Source organism: Branchiostoma floridae, chromosome 12 (genome assembly GCF_000003815.2).
Source record: "Branchiostoma floridae strain S238N-H82 chromosome 12, Bfl_VNyyK, whole genome shotgun sequence".
Lineage (NCBI taxonomy): Eukaryota > Metazoa > Chordata > Leptocardii > Amphioxiformes > Branchiostomatidae > Branchiostoma > Branchiostoma floridae.
The window spans coordinates 13806225-13828630 of record NC_049990.1 but is presented as its reverse complement, the minus strand read 5'-3'; the positions used below and the strand labels follow the sequence as shown (position 1 = coordinate 13828630).

At 41.2% G+C, this 22406-nt stretch overlaps 2 protein-coding genes across 4 annotated transcripts in view; both read right to left on the bottom strand.

The window, feature by feature from the left end:
* LOC118426879 (failed axon connections homolog) overlaps positions 1 to 13755 on the bottom strand; it is a 32730-nt gene extending 18975 nt beyond the window's left edge. For 2 of the 3 annotated variants that reach the window (XM_035836453.1, XM_035836451.1), the window contains exons 1-4: positions 13431 to 13755; positions 12405 to 12541; positions 10281 to 10447; positions 9398 to 9600 (exon numbers count right to left, since the gene is read on the bottom strand). In XM_035836453.1, coding sequence (XP_035692346.1) covers positions 9398 to 9600; positions 10281 to 10447; positions 12405 to 12541; positions 13431 to 13647 — 724 coding nt within the window. In that variant the 5' untranslated portion in view covers positions 13648 to 13755. The remainder of the gene's footprint in view (positions 1 to 9397; positions 9601 to 10280; positions 10448 to 12404; positions 12542 to 13430) is intronic. The other variant, XM_035836452.1, reaches the window with a different exon arrangement.
* A 3292-nt stretch (positions 13756 to 17047) lies between these two features.
* LOC118427009 (aspartoacylase-like) overlaps positions 17048 to 22406 on the bottom strand; it is a 7688-nt gene continuing 2329 nt past the window's right edge. The window contains exons 3-8 of the mRNA XM_035836645.1: positions 22120 to 22124; positions 21621 to 21907; positions 19513 to 19566; positions 18615 to 18722; positions 18398 to 18507; positions 17048 to 17871 (exon numbers count right to left, since the gene is read on the bottom strand). Coding sequence (XP_035692538.1) covers positions 17677 to 17871; positions 18398 to 18507; positions 18615 to 18722; positions 19513 to 19566; positions 21621 to 21907; positions 22120 to 22124 — 759 coding nt within the window. The 3' untranslated portion in view covers positions 17048 to 17676. The remainder of the gene's footprint in view (positions 17872 to 18397; positions 18508 to 18614; positions 18723 to 19512; positions 19567 to 21620; positions 21908 to 22119; positions 22125 to 22406) is intronic.

The window sequence follows — 22406 nt, the reverse complement described above, 5'->3', positions numbered from 1 at the left end:
TTGGTGTCAGTTGTTAAACCAGGACATAAGAATCTAGGATAGCTGCAAGGCTGAATGTATTCACCGCAGTAAGTTTGCGTCGACTATCCGACGACCAGGAGCAGCCGTCAGCGTAATCTCCAAGCAGATTCCTCCGTGGCATAAAACAGTAACATAAAGCTGGGGAAGGAGTTTAGCCGACAGAGGAGTATAATTGCCCACTGCCGTCAGCGATGTTCCGTCCCAAGAGCTCATTCAGGAACAGGTAGGTCTCGTTGGCGGAGCTGCACCCTCGACGATCAGCAGTGTGCCAAGGAAGCCAACGGATGGAAACCCGCATCCTTTTATTCCGGCTTAGAAATGTAGCTAGCTAACGTAAGTCTTAATACATAGTAAAAGTAAGTGTAATGTTAGTTACGACTTCACAACTTTGAACATGTACGGTTAGTTACGCTAACACAACATTGAACAGACAAAATACGATTAACAACAACATTAAAAACGCATAAGGATGAAAGTATGCTATGTTACTGAAAAGTATGTATTGATTTCGTTGGTCGACTGTCTGACGACCAGGAGCCGCCGTCAGCGATGTTCCGTCTCAAGATCTCCGCCAGGAACAGGTAGGTCTTGTTGGCGGAGCTGCACCCTCGACGATCAGCAGTGGGCCGAGGAAGCCAACGGATGGAAACCCAATCCCTTTAATTTATCCTAGCTTAGAAAAGTAGCGACGGATGTATAACTACATAGTAGAAGTACATATAATGTTAGTTACGTCAACAAAACTTTGAACAGATACACAGACAAAATACGATTAACAACAACAGTAAAAACACATAAGGATAAAAGTATGCCCTGTATTGATTTCGTCGGTCGACTGTCCGGCGACCAGGAGCCGCCGTCAGCGATGTTCCGTCCCAAGAGCTCCGCCAGGAACAGGTAGGTCGACTGCCCGACGACCAGGAACGTCCGATGGCGATGTTCCGACCCAAGAGAACAGGTAGGTCTTAATGCCGAGTTGCACCCTCGACGAGCAGCAGTGTTTCAAGGAAAAGGGCGGCCGACGAAAACCTAAATTCGTAACCTAGAAAATATTTAAAGTAGCTAATGCCGTCTAATTAATGGTCAATTTATCTAGAAATAGTAGCTTATGACCAGACACATTATCCTATATATATTCATATTACAAGCATTATATGTAGTCAATTTATACGTACAAATAGTCCATTAATGCGAACCATACATGCCTGAAATAGTCCACAGATCTATTTAATACTCCTTGAGAACTTCGCACGTAGCGATCTATTTGTAGTGGGAATATTACATCATGATCACTCCGTCCCCCATCCTTGAGTCGGTGATATTGCTTTGTGCCAAAGTCCTTGGTCATACTTGAGTCAGGTACAGTTTGAATCAAAATTTACGCCTCGATTTACAAAACTCCATCTTTTGTGATGGTGTTTCCGTCTCTCTAAAAAAAAAATAAAAATAAAAAACGTCTCAAAATACCCGACCAAGACTTTCATCACAATGCCACACCAAATTTAGCACCGAAAACTTGCGTCGTCCGGCTGCAAAACCTCCGATAAGTGAGCGTAGCCGGTAACTAGTATTGGACCAGTCTATTATAATAGGGGGAAACGTCACACATGGGGTGATTCTAAAGTTCATTGAAATAAACAAAATGCCAACTTAAATATTCCATAACGGTTGTTAAATGTTCCTACATATTCAAAGGAAGCTGGCCAAATTACATATCTTTTGAAAAAAAAAGTTAATTCGACATGTCTTGATATAATTGTCCCCATCTGCTACTATTAGAACGTCCCCTAAATCGTGGGAATCCCAGTACAGAACGTCAGAAGTTCCCTACATCCAAGTTGTACGGGGCGGCGGTCCTTTGATCTAGTATCATATGTGCCGGGCGCCGGCGACAAAATCAATCAATTTTGACAGCACTAGCTGTCTGACATTTCCGGAGAAACTAAAAACTGTAAAAGAAATCAAATTTGGACTTATACAAAAATGTACATTTACAAATGCAAGGATTTAATCTTTTGTGCCAGGTTCTGGTTACTGAAATAAATAAATCGTTTTTTATTATCCGTTTTATCGATTTTAGGTTTGAAACTGAAAGTCTCTCATTTATTTTTTATACACAAACAACACGTCTTTGTGAGCCATATTTCAGGGTTCTTCAAACGCCAGCGACAGAACCTCGTTTTACTTTATACGCGACAAGTGTCAACTTATTTTTGCTATCAGTTTTCCTCTTCGCTGATTGGCTGTCAAAAATGATTGAATTTGCGATCTGCAAAGTTTCAGATTGTCCGGCGCGGGCAGCACGATCTTCAAAAGGCCGCGATCTGCTTTCAATGTAATCAAGACGACACACCGTGGGAAAGTGTATATTTGACTTGTAGTGGCCATCTCGGAGCTGCTGTTTCGCGCTGGATGCATCAAATCTCATATCATAATCTCTAGTTTAGTTTTATCCAGATCCCAGACGATTCTCCGATTTCTGGCTATTATTTGTTACAACGCTCAAATTTTAATCAAATCTTTGGCTATATCAATTGCAATTTGAAGAGTTGTACAGAAAAGCTGTGTTGCTAAGGAACATGCGTGTTTGTTTAGACGTAAGGCCGGCGCTCGGTGTAAGTCAACTTTTTTTACCTCGCGTTCAGTTGGCCGACACGGGTGTGCCGAAACATTGAATGTCCACTTTTGGTCAATTTTTGTCAAATCTATTTCCAACATAAAAAAATTGTCATGCCTATTTAGTGTTGTGGCTTGTTTAAGTTAGTAAATGTGAAAGTAACCCAGGACTGCTTCTGCTCTCGGAAAACGACACGGGCGTGTTTCCCGTCAGCGTGCGAGTTTTCGCAGCTGATTACAAGGGATTGTTGAAGACAAAACAAAAATTTCAGTCTTTGTCGACAAGTGCAAGACGAAGTCAAAGACAAGAATAGATCTCGATCTCGGTAAATGTGTTATTTATCTGCTATAGAATATGATATGTTTTGTCAAACCGGCTTGTCTTGATCCGTACAATGAACTTTTGCATGAATCGATCAAAATGGCGATTGCACTGTGATTATTCCCCACCTCTTTTTGTCTCAAGCTATTCAGAAGAGCAAGTATAAAGTTTGATACTGCTCCCTCCTAGAGGCGCCGCGCAAATATCCACGCACCTTGTGTATTTGGGGGTCAACGACCTATCCACGCAGGCTGCGTCTTTCGGGGTCAACGACCTATAAAGTGCGTGGCTTTGAATGCAGAAAACTTCGGATGGATTGCACAATCGAATAAATCCAACCTGTGTTTTCACTTCAGAGTATAAAAGTTGTGTTGCAGATTGCCTTTTCTACCCCCCAAAATAAGAATTTTATACAAATGAGAACGTACTAAGCCCGCTAGCAACCCGAAAGACTGCACCAGCGGAAGGCTGCCTTAGGTTGATTTTACAGCATTTTTACTATTCACGCTGTCGTAAAATCAAGGCGCTAATCAGTTCTTACGGCGAGGACACGCTGCTCATTATCGACCTCATTAGCGTTAATGAGCTAGCGGCACCGTAATCTGGTGTTCACCGTAAACGTGTACACGATCGTAATTACGCCGTGTTTACGTTTTCGAATTTTCGTAATTACGTTACTTTTTACCATGCTGGTACTGTATAATGACATGCAAAGAATACACAACAAGTGTGTTTGCGTGAATTATTTCTGGAAAATTTATTTTACTATCAGAAAGTTAGATATTGACTGTTGAATTCTGTACTGCCTAAATTTTATCAAAATGGACAAACTTTAAAATTGATTAATTTCAAATAATCTGAAGTGTATTCTTATTTTCTGGAAAGCTTTTCTAAAAAGTAGGCAGTCTTCTCTCAGTCTTCTCTACATCCTGTAAAAATTTTGTTACTGTTAGCCATCTGCAACAAGCTGGTCTCGGTCATTATTTGTCAAATCTGAAGAGTAAAATGTGTTCATATATTGCACAAATATTTTGGTAATTATCATTTAGTCTAGTACATAATTGGAATGAGCAGAACCTCTTCTCTACTTCTGCCAAATTATAACCTACTTGACCTCACAAAACTTGAGACACAAATGTCAAATTTGTCTGCCAAACCCACAATAACATCTTTAATGGTCTTAGTCACACTTTAGCAAAACAGAGGTCTGCCAACACTAGCTTGGGTACCTATACTTTACCAATTTGGCCAGCCAGAACCCCCAATTTCCTGGGATGCTTGGTTTGGTGTGTCTGTGTTGTTGTTTATCTTTTTGTTGAAGATAACATTTAATTTCATGCGAACTACTACTACTGCCAGTCGAATTTGCAAATTGTCATCATGAACACAAAAGAGGCGTGAATCCAGGTCATAGTTGGTGGCATCACGGGGGAAAGTGGAATTAGAAGTTTTTAGCGACGCCTGATGGGCGAGCTTAATAGTATAGTGTGGAACCGTTTCCAAAGTATTCTAAAAACTGTATAGGAATGTCAGGAATGTCAAAAGTCCGCGCATGCGTAGTTGCATCATGCCGGACTGTACCATTACCTCCACGGGTAAGATTTCCAGTCGCCCAGGGCACGTACGTGCTCAGCAGTATTTTCCGTATTCGCGCAAGGCAATTTTTGATTGATAGCCGTGCAAAATTGAGAAAAGCCTAGGACTTCAGACGTACCCGAATTGTAGTATGTAGTATGGTGGTCATGGAAATGTAAACATTTGAAACAGGGGGTAAAAGATTGTGGAGATATGTTTCTCGGAAAATGACCTGTGAGTCGTGGAAATCACTTCCGGGTTCGTTCGTGGTTTACGGTGTCCAGGAGTTTGGAAAGTTTGGTGGCCTTCTTCACCCTTGATATCTTTCTGTTTTCAAAAGTACAAACTGATGTGTGAAACAAGCATTGTTTGAGCTTAAAACATGTGGGGGTTGTGAGATAGCGATGTGATGGTTACCTTCGCCAAGAAAGTTATATTTTGGGTAGCGTTTGTATGTGTGTGCCGGTTGTAGAAGACCACCATAGCTCAAGAACGCCTGGATGAATTGTATTGATATTCGGTACGTGGGTAGGTCTTGTTGAGACCTGGAAGCGATAAGATTTTTGGCCTTCTAGTGGCCTGTTACGGTACTGCAGCGGAACTTCTTGGTTTGATATCTCGAGTTCTGGACATGCTGCGGCTATGAATCTTAAGTGGTAGACAGCTCTTGATGCTGTAAGTAAGTGGTATAGGTTTGGGCCCCCTAGCGGCTTATTTTGGAACTGCAGGACAGGTTTAGACTTAGGTGTCAGACTTCTAAAGGGAATAACTAAAGAAGGGGTTGACGGATTGTTATGGTTTTTGGTATGTGGATAGGTTACGTGATGCTTAATATAATTACATATTAATTATGAAGAATTATGCAGAGTGGAAGCTAATTTGCATAATAAATTGGGAAACATGCTCAGCTCAATTAAAGGACCATTACAACATGTGACCTTTGTAACTGAGAAAGAGGAGAATATTGATAAATAAATGCATAATTTGCATAATTAATGAGAAAATACTATAATGTCATTTTGATAAAAGAACGGAACTTCTTACTTGTAGCATTTGGAAGTTATGTACAAGTGAACATCGTTTAACATTAACTATGCAAATTAGGTCCTAATTTGCATAAATTAGCAGAAAAGGCGACAAAAGTCTCCTTTCTTAACATATATTGCGTATGTCAATTTGTTGGAGATGATCAAGTTATATAGTTTATGCAAATGAGAGCCTTATTTGCATAATTCATTACAAACACAATTAATTCAGTAGAAAAATATTTTTATCTATCTATATATCTATATATATATCTATATCGATACTGGCAAAAACCCTTTTTTTAGCATATTGTTATTTAGCTAGAGAGGATGATCAACTGATATCATTCATGTAAAATGAGGCCCTGATTTGTAAAATCGATGAGGAGCATTTACATTAGTTCACCCTTCACTCACAAGGGACCCCCTTTGACAGCAATGCTCTATGAACATCGATCGCCAAACGAATGGAATACGACTATTAAAACCCATTAACAACAACAATCTGTAAAACTTATAAACATTAAAACCGTCGCTATGGCAATAATTTTAATTGCCACACTTTTTAGTTTTTGTTTGGGTATTTGCCATGAACTTCAAGGAAAGATCACATTACAAACAAAACCCATAAAATAGTTTGGAGTTTTGCAACATGAATGAGGTCTTTGTGATTCTTGGTTAGACAAAAGGGAATCATGATATAAAGTGGTATTCTCACTGATGATCTTTTCTAAAATCTTGAATTTTTTCTTTAAAGTGCACTTCATATTTTCAAGTCCAGAGTATTGTTGAAATACTTGATAATGTTTTCGTCAAAAAGGTTGAAACAGGGACCTCCTTGGTTTTTGAGTAAGAAAAGAGTAGACACAGAAAGAACTAATTCAAAATAATTTCCATAGAAAATATTTTGCTTCTACACAAACAAATGTCTGGCCAAGACAATTTTCCAGACATAACATTATCCCCAATCTTATATTAAATGGAATAAGGTAATAGCTTCTGTACTAATGTCTCCACATATAGCTAGTACATACATGACAATAGGGAGCCAAGAGAGGTGTCAATGCTGGGCAGGCTTTATCATTCAAATTCCTGTTGCACACTTGACAAAACACCTTGAGAGCTTGACAGAACCAGGAAAAAAACTGCCATACAACAATAATTACAGTATAACTCAAGGAGCTTTCATCATTTGTGATGATAGCTCCTTGAGTAACCGTAGTGTTATCTCTGTGTGTAAAATGAAAAACAGTGTTCTACGACAGGCTTTTCCCTGTCTTAAAAAGTTTAAGCCATCAATTAAACATTTAAAGAGTAGGCTAAGTTCAGTGAAAAACAGAACAAACTGGAAAAGCCAAGAAATACAACTATTTATTATCATCTTTATTTGTGGCATGCTATCATGACTAGATTCATACGTTATTACTGTATCATCAGTAAGTCTTGGAGTTAACTAATGAGGTCAGTGAGGAAAGGTTTAGAGAGGGTCTGCATGTTCTTTTCGGTAAGGCGTAGGCAGCCTATTGTTATTTCCCATAACTCTAGGGAAAGCCACCTTATCTACGTAATTCGTAGTGAGGCATCCAAATTCATCATAATTGCCTTCCTTGATTTAGCGTAATACGTAGGGTGTTCTTCTGAATTCAGCATAACTCGTTGTCACAACCCGCCATGCAGACCCAGAGTCTTTAGAGGCACCCGGGGCAGCACATCACTTCTAACTGCAAAACACCGGAATTTGACCAGTGCTCCACCAGATATGAATATTACTACTTCCAGCTAATAGACACAGACTAAGAAATCCATACTCTCCAAGCAGAGGTTATGGCTCTGGCAGTTTATGGACGATTTTGTTGGGCTTTCTATTTTGTCAGATTTTGTCTCAGTTGCTATTGTTGCTAACTTTGGATTGGCGACATAAGACAAATTATGATATACATGACTGTAGTCAGTCACTAAAAGGCAAAAAGGAGACAAAATTGCATGTTGTCATGGCCTTTTCAAGGCTAATACCCCCAGCTGGGTATAAACAAACCTCCTTGGTCTAATACTACCCCAGAAGCAATGACTGTTTTACAGTCAATAGTCTAAGGGGATTGAAGTGTGCCTTATAATTATCAATCCAAATCCTTTCTGACTGTGAAACCGTCGGTCCATTATATGGACCCGAACAGCCCATATCATGACCCGAACGGTCCATATCATGACAAATTTATTCACGCCTTTCACGCCTTTCCTCACACCTCTCAGAGATGTGTGAGGGAGACCTGCAGAGGTCCAACCTTTTCAACCTTTTTGACAAGTTTTTAAAAAAATTCTCTTTAATTACTCTGATTAAATGTTCTTCAAAACCCTCACTAGCCACGAACCACAAAATGTGTACAATTCCTTCAGACCAGTTAAATTAAATTCATCCCACATGTATGATACTAGATTTTCTGTATCCAACAACTTCAGACTACCCAAACTTAAAACATTATAAAACATACCTTCCTGTACCAAGCAATTATACTCTGGGACTCATTGCCATCTGACAGTACGTCACTGTGTACATTGTCCAGTTTTAGACAAGCCATCTCAAACATTGTATCTCAAAGACCTTTGACCTGAGACACTGTGCTCTATTGTAAATACTTTGATTGTTGATTGTTGTATTTTTTAAAATGTATGTTGACATAATGTATAGTCATGTTGATTGTTTTGAATCTTGGAAGATTAGCCCAAATGGGCTAAAGGTTAATAAAAATCAAAGCAAATTAAACTGTCTCAACATCTCCACCCTGATGTCAGGAAAAACTGTACACCAACTGAGCCAACTCAGGCACCTCAATGTTATGTTACAAACCATGGAGAGAGAATGTAATGGCCAAAGTCTTGTGTGATTGAAAAAACAAAACAAAACAAAACAAAACAAACACATATATTGGACCCCGTATAGTGCTATCCTTTCAAAGATGACATTTGTTATGTCTATATTGAGCGTTGAAGTCAAGCAATGCCTTCTTTTGAGTCAGCTAGCTCATGATGCAGAAAAAACAGCTTCTGTTGGGGGACAGGTCCCGAGGATTTCCTGTTCATCCCGTCGGCCTCTCCTAGACATACTGAATTGGTCATACACGTGCTAATTACACAAGCTAACCAGGTGTGATTCTAATTAATTCAGTGATTTTCATGGTGTTAATTGTATGCGGTCTGCAATCGGGGTAAGCTTTGAAACCCGAAGGAACAACCTGCTCAGTCCCGCGGGAACAAGAATTTCCTGCGGGAACTTATGTTCAGACCGCGGGAAAAGCAATTTTTAAAGTCAAATATCTCAAGAAATTTGTACGTTAGGACCCTAAAAAAGTAGCCTGATACTCAGGATAACATGAGCTTTCCAATGGTACGTAAAACTTTGATGTATGTCCAGGAAGAAAAAAGTTGAAAAAATAGGATTTCAACATTGGCTGCGATCAAAACGGAAAATGTACTTCCGGATTTGAACTGACTGGTGTTATATGTTTTCTGTAAGGACCGTATGACAACTTAGGCACCCCTGTCCCCTGCACTGTGATTCGTATCCCCTAATGCTGTGATTTGTATCCCTTACACTGTGATTTGGGGCCCTATGCTGTGTTTCAGCCCACATAAGGGCCGCTTGTGTGTAAGTTGTTTTGCAACAAAGGTAAAACAATTGTAATGTTGGCTTCATACATAAAATTCGACATCAAAATGCAGGAAAAAGTGTTTCTGAGGGTTATACTTAATGCTGAGGGTTATACTTAATACTTAATGAACGTAGGTGTGTAACTTCTGCAATGTTTCATAAAAATAGAAAAAAAAGTTTGCCAGAGTGTACCTAGAAAAGTTGAAATGGCCCGAAGGTCTTTTTCCATGATGCCTTCAATGTCCTCCTTAGAGTGGCGGCCGATGCCGTGTGCCCACAGGGTCCGCCGGATGTTGCCCCTGACATACCACAGGAAGAATGTCACCACCCACGGGACCTCAAACAGGTGGTGCAGCTGGTCAAAGTTGTCTATCCACCTGTACCAGCCCAGACCCCTACATAACAGAAACACATTATGTTATACATGTACACAGTCAGGCAGTAATTGTGAAGCTTTGTTTGTGCTAGTGTTCATGTTCGTGTTTGTGTTAGTACAGTCAAACCTGTATTTAAATTAAAATAGCGGCAAGATTTGAAAAGAGTGCCATCTCAGAAAGATGGGGCATTTTTATGAAATTTGGGGCACAGAAATTAGACTCCACCTTTTTCAGCAGGACACCCAGAGGACACCATGTTCCCCATACAGTGTTCCCAACACACTCTGCCACTGACAGTGGCAGTGGCATTTTCTGCCCCGTCCCCAAAATATTTTTGACGCCCTAAAGCCTGCTCACTAAATGCAAAAAAAAGGAAAGTGATCTTGATCCAGTAGCTCACTAAAGAGCTAGTCTTCCACTGGTCTTGACAGAGAGGACAGACGCTATGTACAGTATTTACAGGTTTATTGTACCGGGGAAATTCCCCTAGCTCTTTTCGACAAGCACAATGAACAGTAGACCACGGCTTAACGTCCCGTCCTAAGGACTGCAACCCTTTCTGGTAGCGTGAATGTCGGGTGAGCGACACAGCTGGAGTCGAACTCAAGGCTTCTAGTTCCAGAGGCAGGACCGCTAACCACTGGACTACGCTCGCTACCCTAAAATGCAGTTTGCTATATTGGCAGCAGCCATCGTACCAGTATGTGTTCTCCTCCACCATCTTAGTGAAGGCCCTGCTGACAGCCTTGTCTGCATCACTCAGGGTCCGGTTCAGGTCCACACCTTTCTCCCTGTTCAGGAACTCCATGATGAGACCAGAGTCTGCCATGGCTTCCCCGTTGTACTCTATCCATGGGATTTTACCCTGAGGATAGAAAGTCAAATTCAAGTCAACAGAATATTTCCACCATGTGCTACGCCCATGTGGTGCGTTGGATACACCTGATCCCTCGATCTCAGATCTGGACCGGTCCATCCAATAAGAAAAACGTTTTGTAACGGTACGCTGTACCGATACCCAGCCCTAATAATCATAATCTAAAACCTATAAAAGTCATCCTGGTCTATCATAGTTTGCCATGCCTTAACCCGCGCTAGGGCTTGAAATATTTTTTCTGCATACCTGCATAAAGACAGCGACGGCAACATCATCTCTACAGAGTCCGACTGTATCCACAGATGGAAGGAACATTTCAGCCAGCTGCTCAACCACCCTCCAGTACCAGAGGACCAGAGAATGGGAAAGCCCCTGGGATCTGCAACATAACGGCTGAGATGCTGAAGGCAGGAGGGGATCACATGATTCAGTGGCTTACTCAGATAGTGAACCATGTGTGGGTCCTGGAGACACTCCCTGATGACTGGAGGCGAGGGATCATCCTGCCTTTCTGGAAAAGGAAGGGAGACCAGCTGATGTGCAGCAACCACAGAGACATCACCCTACTCTCCATTCCAGGCAAGCTGTTCACCCGTATCCTCCTCACCAGAGCCATCCCTGCCATCAGGAGCAGGCGGCGCCTGCAACAGGCAGGCTTCATGCCAAACCGCTCCACCATCGACCACATTTCTGCACTCCGTCTGGCTATCGAGAAGGCCCGGGAGTTCAGAAAGGACCGTCACCTCTACATCGCATTCATCGACCTCCGAGCGGCGTTCGACACGGTAGACCACGCCTCCCTCTGGAAAATCCTGAGACTTCTTGGAGCACCTCAGAAGACAATTTCCCTCTTCCAGCAGCTGTACAACTCCGCGGAGAGCTGCGTCAGAGTAAACGGGAAAGAGTCCGAGTGGTTCTCCATCAACAGTGGGGTCAGACAAGGATGCGTGGCTGCACCGGATCTCTTCAACTGCATCATCGACTATCTGATGTCCAGGGTCTGTGAGCGTGTCCCCGGGGTATCTTTCGGGCAGTACAACCTGGCGGACATAGAGTATGCCGACGACACTTCCCTGCTTGCCGATGACCTGACCCGACTTCAAGACGCTCTCACAGTCTACGACGAGGAGGCCAAGAAGCTCGGACTCAGTATCAACTGGGGCAAGACGGAACTGATGCATGTTGGAGATGGCCCTGACCCTGAACCCTTCATCTTCAGCGGCTGCCCCGTCAAGTTTGTCTCCACATTCAAGTACCTGGGTTCTATCATCTCTAAGACTGGTGACTTGAAGCCAGAGATAAATCAACGACGTGCCCAGGCCTCCGCTGTCCTACAGTCCCTGTGGAAACCACTCTGGCGACACAGACATGTCTCCTTACAGACCAAACAGCGCGTGTACAACTCTTCCGTCGTATCAGTCCTTCTGTACGGCTCCGAAACCTGGCCGCTGAGCAACACCTTGGCAGCCCGTCTTGATGGGTTTGACAGCAGAGCCCTGAGGAGAATCACATGCACTCGCTGGCAAGAGCATGTGCGTAACAGCGACCTCCGGGAGCAGACCGGACAACCTCCTGCCTCTAGCCTCGCTGCCATGAGAAGAGTCCGCTGGTATGGCCACATCCTTCGCCTCCCCCCAGAACACCCTACGAGAGCCCTGCTAGACTTCGATCCCAAGCAGGCAGGATGGCGGCGACCACGGGGGGCGCCTCGCACCCGCTGGATGGACGTGGTGACCAGAGATCTCCGCAGCATCAACATCACACCCCAGCAGGCGCAGCCAGCAGCATTGAACAGAGGGCGGTGGAGAACTCTAGTGCACGCAGTCGGCTCTACGCACCATGTGCAAGAGGATGAGTGAGTGAGAGTGAGTGCATACCTGCATATGCAGGTGTTATTTCAAGCCCTGCCAAGTATGATGCTGTTTGTCATTTAAGTAACACAAACCTTTGGGCCCATACTCCTCCCATACATGGGCTCGTACGGAATATCAGCCATACGCAGATATGTCTCCAGCTTCATACCAAACGGAGTCAGACATGGGATGGCCTTTACAGGTGGCGGTACGTGGTAGTATATTTTTCCTGGGTAACAAAAACAAAATGTACATAAATGTCAATACCAATTATTGCAACAATAGGGCCGTTTAGATTTTAAAACTAATTAATGCAACAATGGGGCTGTTTAAATTTTAACACCAACACATGCAACAATAGGACTGTTTAAATTTTAACACCAATACATGCAACAAGAATGGGGCTGTTTAAATTTTAACACCAACTCAATACATAACAATAGGGCTGTGTACCTAAACAAATTTACAGTAACAGCAGAAAAGTGTGCGTGATCAAATTATCTTCCTTCAGTTGTTGCGCAGTAGAAGGCACAAAATGGGAATACGATTACAGTGAGAGCTAAAATCCTTGAAAATCCTCTTTTTCCTTGACAAATTTTGACCCAACCTCGACTGGATTACTTTTAAGGTCTATGCTTTCCCATTTTGGTCAAAACTTGCTCAGTTTAGCAGTTTAGTAAATTGGCATGTGGAAGATCATTCTATGGAGAGGTCTGACTGTCTCAGGTATGAGCCCAGGGTAAATACTCTTGTTTGTCAGCTTTGTAGACCCTTCAAACTTTGCACCTAATATTTTTGAGCACTTGTAGAAAAGACGTCTTTGAGAACTATCTCGAATGAAACATTAATAAAGTGACACGATGAAAATGCCAAATATGAGAAGCTCGATTGTGTGGGGAAAGTTAACGCTAAAACCATCGACTTAATACCACCGAAAATGTTAAGATTTACAGTAGTAAACTTCAACCTCCTTGACTTGAGTAAACCTTACTCATGGTGTCCGCGGAGTAACCACTGATCAGGCACGCCCCCTAACGCCTGGAAAGAGATCACATCTAGCGTGCAAAACGAGGACAACAACAACAGTACATTAACTCTATAAAGTACAGCAGCCTTACCTGGTGTAAACTCTGCCCTTAACTTGACTTTTGTCCGCCTCTGCCCGCCGCAGCAGGTCCACACCACCGCCCCGACAAACAGCGCAGAGGCGGCGACCAGTACAGCCTGGCCCGGGGACAGTTGGGTTGGGTCCGTGAACAGCTGTAGGACTGACGTCTGGAGAGACTCGTACAGGGCAGCTAGCGATCCCTGGACGTTTCCTGGGGACTCGGACATTTTTACAAGGCCCTGAAGCGGCTGAATAACTTTTAAAAGTACTAAAAGTACTTGAAGAGTAAGGTGAACTCCAGGTGAACTCGGGAGCGAGCAGGTCAACAAATCTGGAGTCTTAGTAACTGTTACATGATCTCCGCGGAGTCACATACATTTAGCCACCTTGCGTTTGATCCAGAAACTGCATGGTTGACTGTCTTTTGCTGTTACCTTCGCTAGAAGGTTATGTTTTCTGTAGCGTTTGTGTATGTGTGTGTGTGTGTGTGTGTGTGTGTGTGTGTGTATGTGTGTGTGTGTGTGTGTGTGTGTGAGTGTGTGTGTGTATCATGCGTATGTAGTTGACCAGGATAACTCCAGAATACCTAGATGGATTGTCTTAGTGATATATGGTATACGAGTTCTTGATACAATTAGACTTTGGGCTCCCTAGCGGCGTGCTACTATACTGCAGCGGAACTTCCGGGTTTAATATCTCGTTTCAATATCCTATAGGCAGGAATTTTAACTTTGAATATTAATAATATGTAAATATTATACGTATGCTTGATCATGCCTGGCTTGGGTGGAGACCCTACAACAGCTGTGATCATCGCGGTGATGTTTTTGGCAACACCTCTGGGACGCTCCACATACCTCACCTATCCCTTGATCTCCTAGTATGCTTATAAAAAGTCCTCTTTCTTTCAAGTCAGGCCATTTTGATTTGATTATATCAATGTTTTCTACGCGGGCATCCATTTTAATTAATTTTACTAAGTCATTTGTTCAACCTTCCTGACCACTTAGATTTTATGTTGAAGGCAACATTTCTTTAGCCAAACTTTTCGGCGCTGCCTCAGGGGCTTCGCCTAATGATATAGTGTGCGACTGTTTGACAAAAATTCCCAAAATGCCGCAGGCATGTCAGGAATTTTTCTACGCTTGCGTAGTTGCATCATCCCTTTAGAGGGGAATAACTCGGGAATGGGTCGACGGATCATCATAATATTTAGAATATAGATAGCTTCAGAGATGCCTAACATAATTACATAAATGTAAATGCTAATCATGCAAATCAGGGGCTAATTTGCATGATTAATGAGGACAGTTTATAAATACACTGCATTTCATGTTAAAATGCTCAAAAATATACCATATTTAATTCAAAAAGAGAGAAATATTATGCTTACTGTTAAGTATATATCCGATTGGCCCAAATTCCCGAAGTCCTACAGCAATTTGTCAGCGCGTGCGCAATTGCACCAAACTTTTGGAAGGGGATAACTCGGGAAGGGGTTTACTGATCATCGTAATTTTTTATTTGTAGATAACTTCGGAGATGCCTTCCATAAATAAGGGCTATTAATGCAGACCCCGAACTAATTTGCATAATCAACGAGCACAGTTTATTAAGCCAAAGTATTTCATTACTACTAGGACACATGTAAACATGGCATATGTAACTAGAAAAGAGATGAATATCGATAGACATCAATTATGCAAATTGTTACCTAATTTACATAATTAATGAGAAATTGCTATTATAGTGTTAAATGACGAAATTCCATTCTTCCGACATTTGGCAGCAACATGTACGTTGAGTTGAACATGCAGACGTAAGAAGGGCAAATCAGGGTCTCATTTACATGAAAATGCTACAATAGCTTTCTTGGCTAAGACTTTCATACTTTGTTATTTAGATAGAAGAGATGATCATCTTCATAAATACAGCTAGACGAAAGGATAGAACACAAATACAACACACCTACAACAAACAGTATTAATACTTATAAACAATGAAACCGTCGCCATGGCAATAGTTTTAATTGCCACACTTTTTGTATTTGCATGCTCGCACCAAGTTTGGGGTTCCCAGAATATGTCATCATTACATTGAAATCAACAAGGCCTGAATGAGAAGACTCAATACCTTAAAAGAATTAAAAAGAGAAGGCAGTTGTTCTGGTACTTCCTTTATTTCCAACATAATTATTTCCAACAGTCAAATATAAACTTATTACATAAGTACAGTAATTGAAGACAAGAAATTGTACTAAATAGTATTGTACCAAAATAGTACATGCAAGTTTTTCAAACCATGTTTAGATTCCATAATCAATGCTCTGTTAACTAAATATGACAGTAATATCATGATTATTGTACATTCAGACTCATTAAGTCTTGCAGTCTTTACTTTAAAGTGCTGTCATTAAAACTTGATAGTAAGTTCATCTGTGACGGTAGTCAACATTATGTTACAATTTTAAGACCCTTGTTGGTAAGCGCTTTATTTTGTGCATGGATATATGGTCTTAAAGTTGTAACATAATGCTGTCATTAAAAGTTAACTTAACAATCTGGCCAGGGAGATATTCGAGTGTGTTACACTGGCTCTGTGAGCACTCTGTTCAAACTTAGTGATAACTATTTGGAATGATGGTTGACCCTGATCAAACTTGTGAAGATAGGAATTAATTAATGCTAGTTGTGCTTAAAGCTCAAAATTTTGGTATATTGCAGATTGAAGCAACCATCAACTAGTAGTCAATTTCAACTTGAACTTCATATGTTCCACATGTATATCTCTGAGTCCTTCCAATTCATTTCTGGTTTTCTAAAGATTCAAAATAGGATGCTTCGGCATAAGATATGATTAACATAATTCAGTAACTCTTCGCTTGTGTACACTATAGCAGTTGCACAAATCCACTAAAAGCAAATTGAAAACAAACTGATTGGTCTTGTCCTATAGACACTGCATTGTAGAACTATCAAACAATGTTTTTAACAAAGAGTGACAAGCTACAAGGTGTCCTTTCCATCAACCAAGCAGCTTTTGATAAAAGCTCCTTGCATCAACATTGGTGCCATTCAGAAATGACAAGCATAGCTGTTATGTAGCAAATTAAAGGAGTTCTAAACTCCAGAAGGGGGAAATATTTTCCAATAGATTACGTGTCAATGAATACACTATCAGACCAGCTTTTTGCAGAATTCCATGTTGTGGCGAATTACGAAACTTGTGTTTTGTAAAACAGTGTCAAGTAGAATTTGTATGGCCATTGGCAATCAGTCAGCATCTAAAACTTGACCCTCTCTCCCACAGGCAAAACGTTGCATCTCTGTCCCTTTTTTAACGATACTTCCAAGGATAATTGCTCCGGTGATCTCAAACTACTTGTCCCTCCAGTGAGAGCCTTTCAGCGCAACACTAGGTTTTCTTCAAACTCACATCGCTTTACTGTTAAATAAGTTTCCAAGTCCTTCTACAGCAACAGTTTCTTTCCGCAGACAGCAAAATTATGGAATTCACTCAACAACAACTGTTTCCCTCTTGTCTACAACTTGTCAGCCCTCAAAACAAATGTCCACCACTATCTCCGTGCACAGTTATTTCCTACTTCTTACTCTTAGTTCATTGCATTTAAGTGGTTTCGTGACCTTGCTTTGAACAATCTTGTTAAAAAAAAGTGTCATACTCATGCAGGCAACATCCAATATTTACATACATAAACACCATTCCTTTGGCAAAAATAGCATAAATGAGAGTAAGGGGTGGATGTGCGATAAGCACACTAAGAATGTCATTTGTTGATATCAACACTGACATTATTTCTATAACCTAACTTTTGTCAGGCTTTGTCAGACATATTGTTTTCAGCAATAGCAGCAGCAAATGGTATCTAAGGAGTTTTGAAGAATGCTGAATGCTTTCTAAGTCTGCAGGCCTAATGAGTACTTCATCTTATATTGTGGAGAAGTATGCATTCTTCCTTCAGTTATTTTTAAAAAATCCATTGAAAAATAACACCCCTTTTAATAATTGCCGGTATACATGGTGTACAACGTCCTTGGTAGTCTGTTTGCAATTCAACACTGCAGATAATAAAAGTAGTTTCTGTTTTCAAACCATTATAGCAACTATAATGAAATAAAACCTATTTTTCTAGATGCTTGTTCAAAATCAACATGTTCTGAGGACAATTATAAATTCTGACATAACCCTCTCAATTTAGCAGCTATAAGGAAAATAAAAGATCCCTTCAGCTTTGATTAATTCTTAACTTGCAACTCGTTGACATTCAATGTCTCTTTTTGTGTCGCCCAGAATGCAATGCCTTTCTCGTAGTACGCTGCCTCGTTGATGAATGCTGGGTAGATGGTGGAGTCACCTTCATACTTGATGGTTTCTCCATCCAAGGTCAGGAACATGGGGTCACCTGGCTGCAGGGGGTGCCAGTCTTTGTCCTGAAACACACATTCAAAATAAAAACTAGAACAAAACATTAGAGATGGCAGACTTTATCACCTTACCCATACTGTTTTGACATTTGTGACCTTCCAGTATCACAGAAAATAATCACAGCACTCAGCACTTTGTATTGTAAGACAAAACTGTACAGTCTATACTGAAAATCACAGAAACATACCAAACAAACTACACACATATACACACACAAACAGTCATACATATAGGCACACATACACACGAACACACACACACATTACACACAAACACTCCTCGATCACTGAACTCTAGCAGCAGGAAATTTGAAAGAGGAACTTTGTTTAAAAATGGGTGCATGTATGTGACTTAAAGATAAATTGTATCCTCTCAAAATGTGTGCAATTTCTAGTTCTTTCTTTATGACCCAGCTCTCGTATGTAATGATTGTAATACGGATAGAGTTAATAGATAATGTTAACTAGTACAACTGCTAGATTTAGCCTATGTGATGATGCATGCATGATGCTTTGTACATGTAACACACACCTGTAGTTCTGGGTGGATCATTGCCGATAAGTCATTGTCCTTGTTGCGAGGATAGTCCACTACATGTAGGATCCGATACACCTCCAGTGTTTCTTTTGGGAAAAGCTCTCCTGTCAAACAATACAAATCAAACTTATTTCAGTATCTTACATGTTGATATTGAATGATACATGAGATGTAATGGTAAGATGGCAAGTCTTGTGTTGAATGAGCTGACCTTGGTTGAACTTGTGGATGAAGTCGAGACAGGTGTGCACGAGGCGCTCGTGTCGGAGGAAGATGTCCGCCAACAGTACGCCCTGCGGCTGGGCGCCTAGTTCTAAACCTGAGCAGGAAAACACATCAAACATCGTCATCAGTGTCCCTTCACTGAACACATACTGAACACATACTGAACACACACTGAACACGCACTGAACACACACTGAACACATACTGAACACACACTGAACACATACTGAACACACACTGAACACATACTGAACATACACTGAACACACACTGAACACACATTGAACACACACTGAACACATACTGGACACACACTGAACACACACTAAACACATACTGAACACACACTAAACACATACTGAACACACAGTGCTGACTAGCTGGTCTAGAACGTGAGACCATGTGAGACTGACAGTGTGTAGAATTGCTGAGTATGGTATATTAGACCATATCATACACCACTTGCCTGATCAGGCAACTAAGGTTTCTTTGAACTAATGTGTACATTGACTTTGGTAACCATTATAGCTAGAACAAATTGCAGCAAAAACATGGAATTTTTGGTGATATTGAATTCTTCAAAATCTAATACTGTTGACAAGTTGTGAGTGTACATTTGCATATATGCACTACCCTAAGGGTCTACCCACCCAACAATGACTTCAATTTACAGACAGAAAGAAAGACAAAAAAAGGAGAAATTGTAAAGAAAAGATTGAGGAAGTGAATGAATACAAGACTTGTTTACTTCGTGTATAAATATTAATAAATATCAGGGCTAAAACACGAAAAAAAGGTACAAATTTTGAGTCTCCTAAAAATCTAAACCTGTTTCTCCTCTTAGTCTTCAAGAAAAAACCTTAAAATCTTCTTTCTTTACTCACACAATCCATGTCTTGATACCGATCGGAGACAACTCGGCCCATAATGTCCATTTTCTGTGGAAATGGGTAGAAAAGAGAGAGGATTTTGTTGTTACATAATCTGCTATTAGATAACTCACCTAATCTCAATTTACCCACTGTTTACAAGTTGTCTGCACATTTACAATAAATAACTTACAGAAACCCAGTGTCACTTTACAAAGGCCCCATTTCCACAGAACTGAAAACAGTAATGATGCAAATATCAGTTTGGTTTGTTTCGGTTAGCCAAGCCTGATCAATTTGTGTAATAAGCTTTTTCACAAATGGGGTATTCCGGCGCAATTTGTAATTTTTTTGATTTGGCAAACTATCATCATGAACACAAAAAGTGTATTGAAGCCAGGCTGCCTATGCACTTATGATGTGATACAACTGGGTCATAATTGTGAAAAGTGTAAAAATGGATTATATGAATCATTACTACTGGGGGTGCGGACACTACTGGGGGTACGGACATAACTGGGGGTACAGACATAACTGGGGGTACGGACACTACTGGGGGTGCGGACACTACTGGGGGTGCGGACACTACTGGGGGTGCGGACACTACTGGGGGTGCGGACACTACTGGGGGTGCGGACACTACTGGGGGTGCGGACACTACTGGGGGTGCGGACACTACTGGGGGTGCGGACACTACTGGGGGTGCGGACACTACCGGGGGTGCGGACACTACCGGGGGTGCGGACACTACCGGGGGTGCGGACACTACCGGGGGTGCGGACACTACCGGGGGTGCGGACACTACTGGGGGTGTATTGTCACTATTATACATATAGAGGAAAGTGCACTGTGCTTTATTGCAGTGAAGAAGATGTCAACAAAATGTTGGGGAGAAGTAGACTAATAGAGAAAAAAGGAAGGAAACAATCATAATGTATAAAAGAAAAAGAAAATAAAAAGACGTAAACAACTGATTGCATATATGTGAAATACTTTAAAAGGCTAGTGCAGTTAATGTTCAAGGGGCACTAAACTGCAGAAGAGGGCTTTATTAATTTTCTAATAGTTCATGTATTCAATGAATTCACAATCAGAAACCTTTTTGCAGAATTTCACTTGTGATGAATTGCTGCGTTGGAGGTTTATATATTGTAAAACAATATTACACTCACAAACCCCATGCAGACCCGTATTGAAACCTCCTCAATCATCAATATTTTTGGCATCAATGCGGGGCCATCAGCACAATTAAGAAGGCCAATTGTTCACAAGATATCAAAGAACATATAACAAAGTTTTTCATATATTGCCTCTGAAATCATTCCTGTAACCCTAATGTGTCAGTCCTTGTCAGTCCATTACATTCAGCTATAGACTGATCTTGTGAATGCTTAATCTACTAAAGGGTACTTTTGGAGTTTAGTACAATACTAAATGCTTTATGATGTGCACAAGATTTGTGGGTGCTTTATACCTATACTATAGTATAGAATGAAGTAGCATGCATGCTTTACTTCCTAAAGTTATCATTTGTTGGAAAAACACTCCCTTCTAATCCTAAGTTCAGGGCTTCTTTAACAAAAAGAAAAACAGTGTTATAAAAGTTTGATGAATTCTTTGTAAGAACTTACAGGGCTCAAAATACTTTTTTTTCTGCAGGTAATACGGAAAATTACCTGCACCACTCTGAATTTAGGAAGTATATGGATCATACTAAAATTGTTCAGGAACAATTGCTATTTATTTTTCTTTTATACTCTATAGATGGTAACAGTCAATGCAGTTCCATATACACAAACATTATAGGACATTTATGTATAAAACCCAGTACATGGACCAGTGCAGGTTAGGTGCAGGTTGACACCAGAAATACTGTAACTGCATTTAAGTTCGCGGGGATTTAATTTTGCGGTAGCAGGAAAAAGGACTTTTCTCGGTGGATTAAGTTCGCGGTAACACCATAGACTGCAGTCTTATACCATGATAGAAAAAAGTTCGCGGTGGTTTTAAGTTCGCGGTGAACATTAATCCACCACGAACATTTCTGCATTTACAGTACCTGCACAGCTCCAATTTTATACACTTACATTCATATGCAGGTGGTATTTTAAGCCCTGACTTACCTATTCCATGGACACCCATGCTACGCGTATCTGCCATTTTGACATGAGATGCAGGGTTCTCGGTGAGAAACACGGGACAGACGAGCCCCGACCGCTGCACCAGGTACCGCACCATCTGCAGGGTGAAGCTGTCAGTAGACGAGCCGATGATTAGACAGTTGCCCATGTTGGAGGTCGTGTTGTGAAGGTCGATGATGACATCGAACGCCTCCCCCGCCGCGCCAAACTTCTTGTTCAACTCCACGGCACGATGGACCTCGTAGGGCGCGGTGCTCGGGACATCCATGCTGTGGAACAGAACAGCAACCAACCAATCAACCATCTGTATCTGTATCTATATAGCCGGTATAACCGCCCTTCAGCGTAACACACCAGCTTCGCAGGCACGCACCAGGCACGGCAGCAGCTGGTTACATTACACTAAACAATCTGTCACACCTAACTTTTGCACATCTATCTGTAAGTGTTCTTTAAAACTATTCAGAGAAGATGCCCATACCAGTACTGTGCTTGGTGATAACATATTCCACTCTACAATAGTTCTGGGAAAATATGAACTTTTGAACACATCAATCCTAGCTTGGTAACTCTGGTACTTAACAACAAAAGTGTAACTGCAAGTGTGTGTTTTTGTCGTACACTATTGCTTTGACCAAGCAGGAAGTTAAAATGCCGTGAACACCTCACTCTAGATCTTCATTCCTAAGTCACTAAAGACAGAGGAAGTTTACTAATCTCCAAGCAGATCCAACGGTGCCATAAGATAGTATCAAAGCTGGCCAAGGA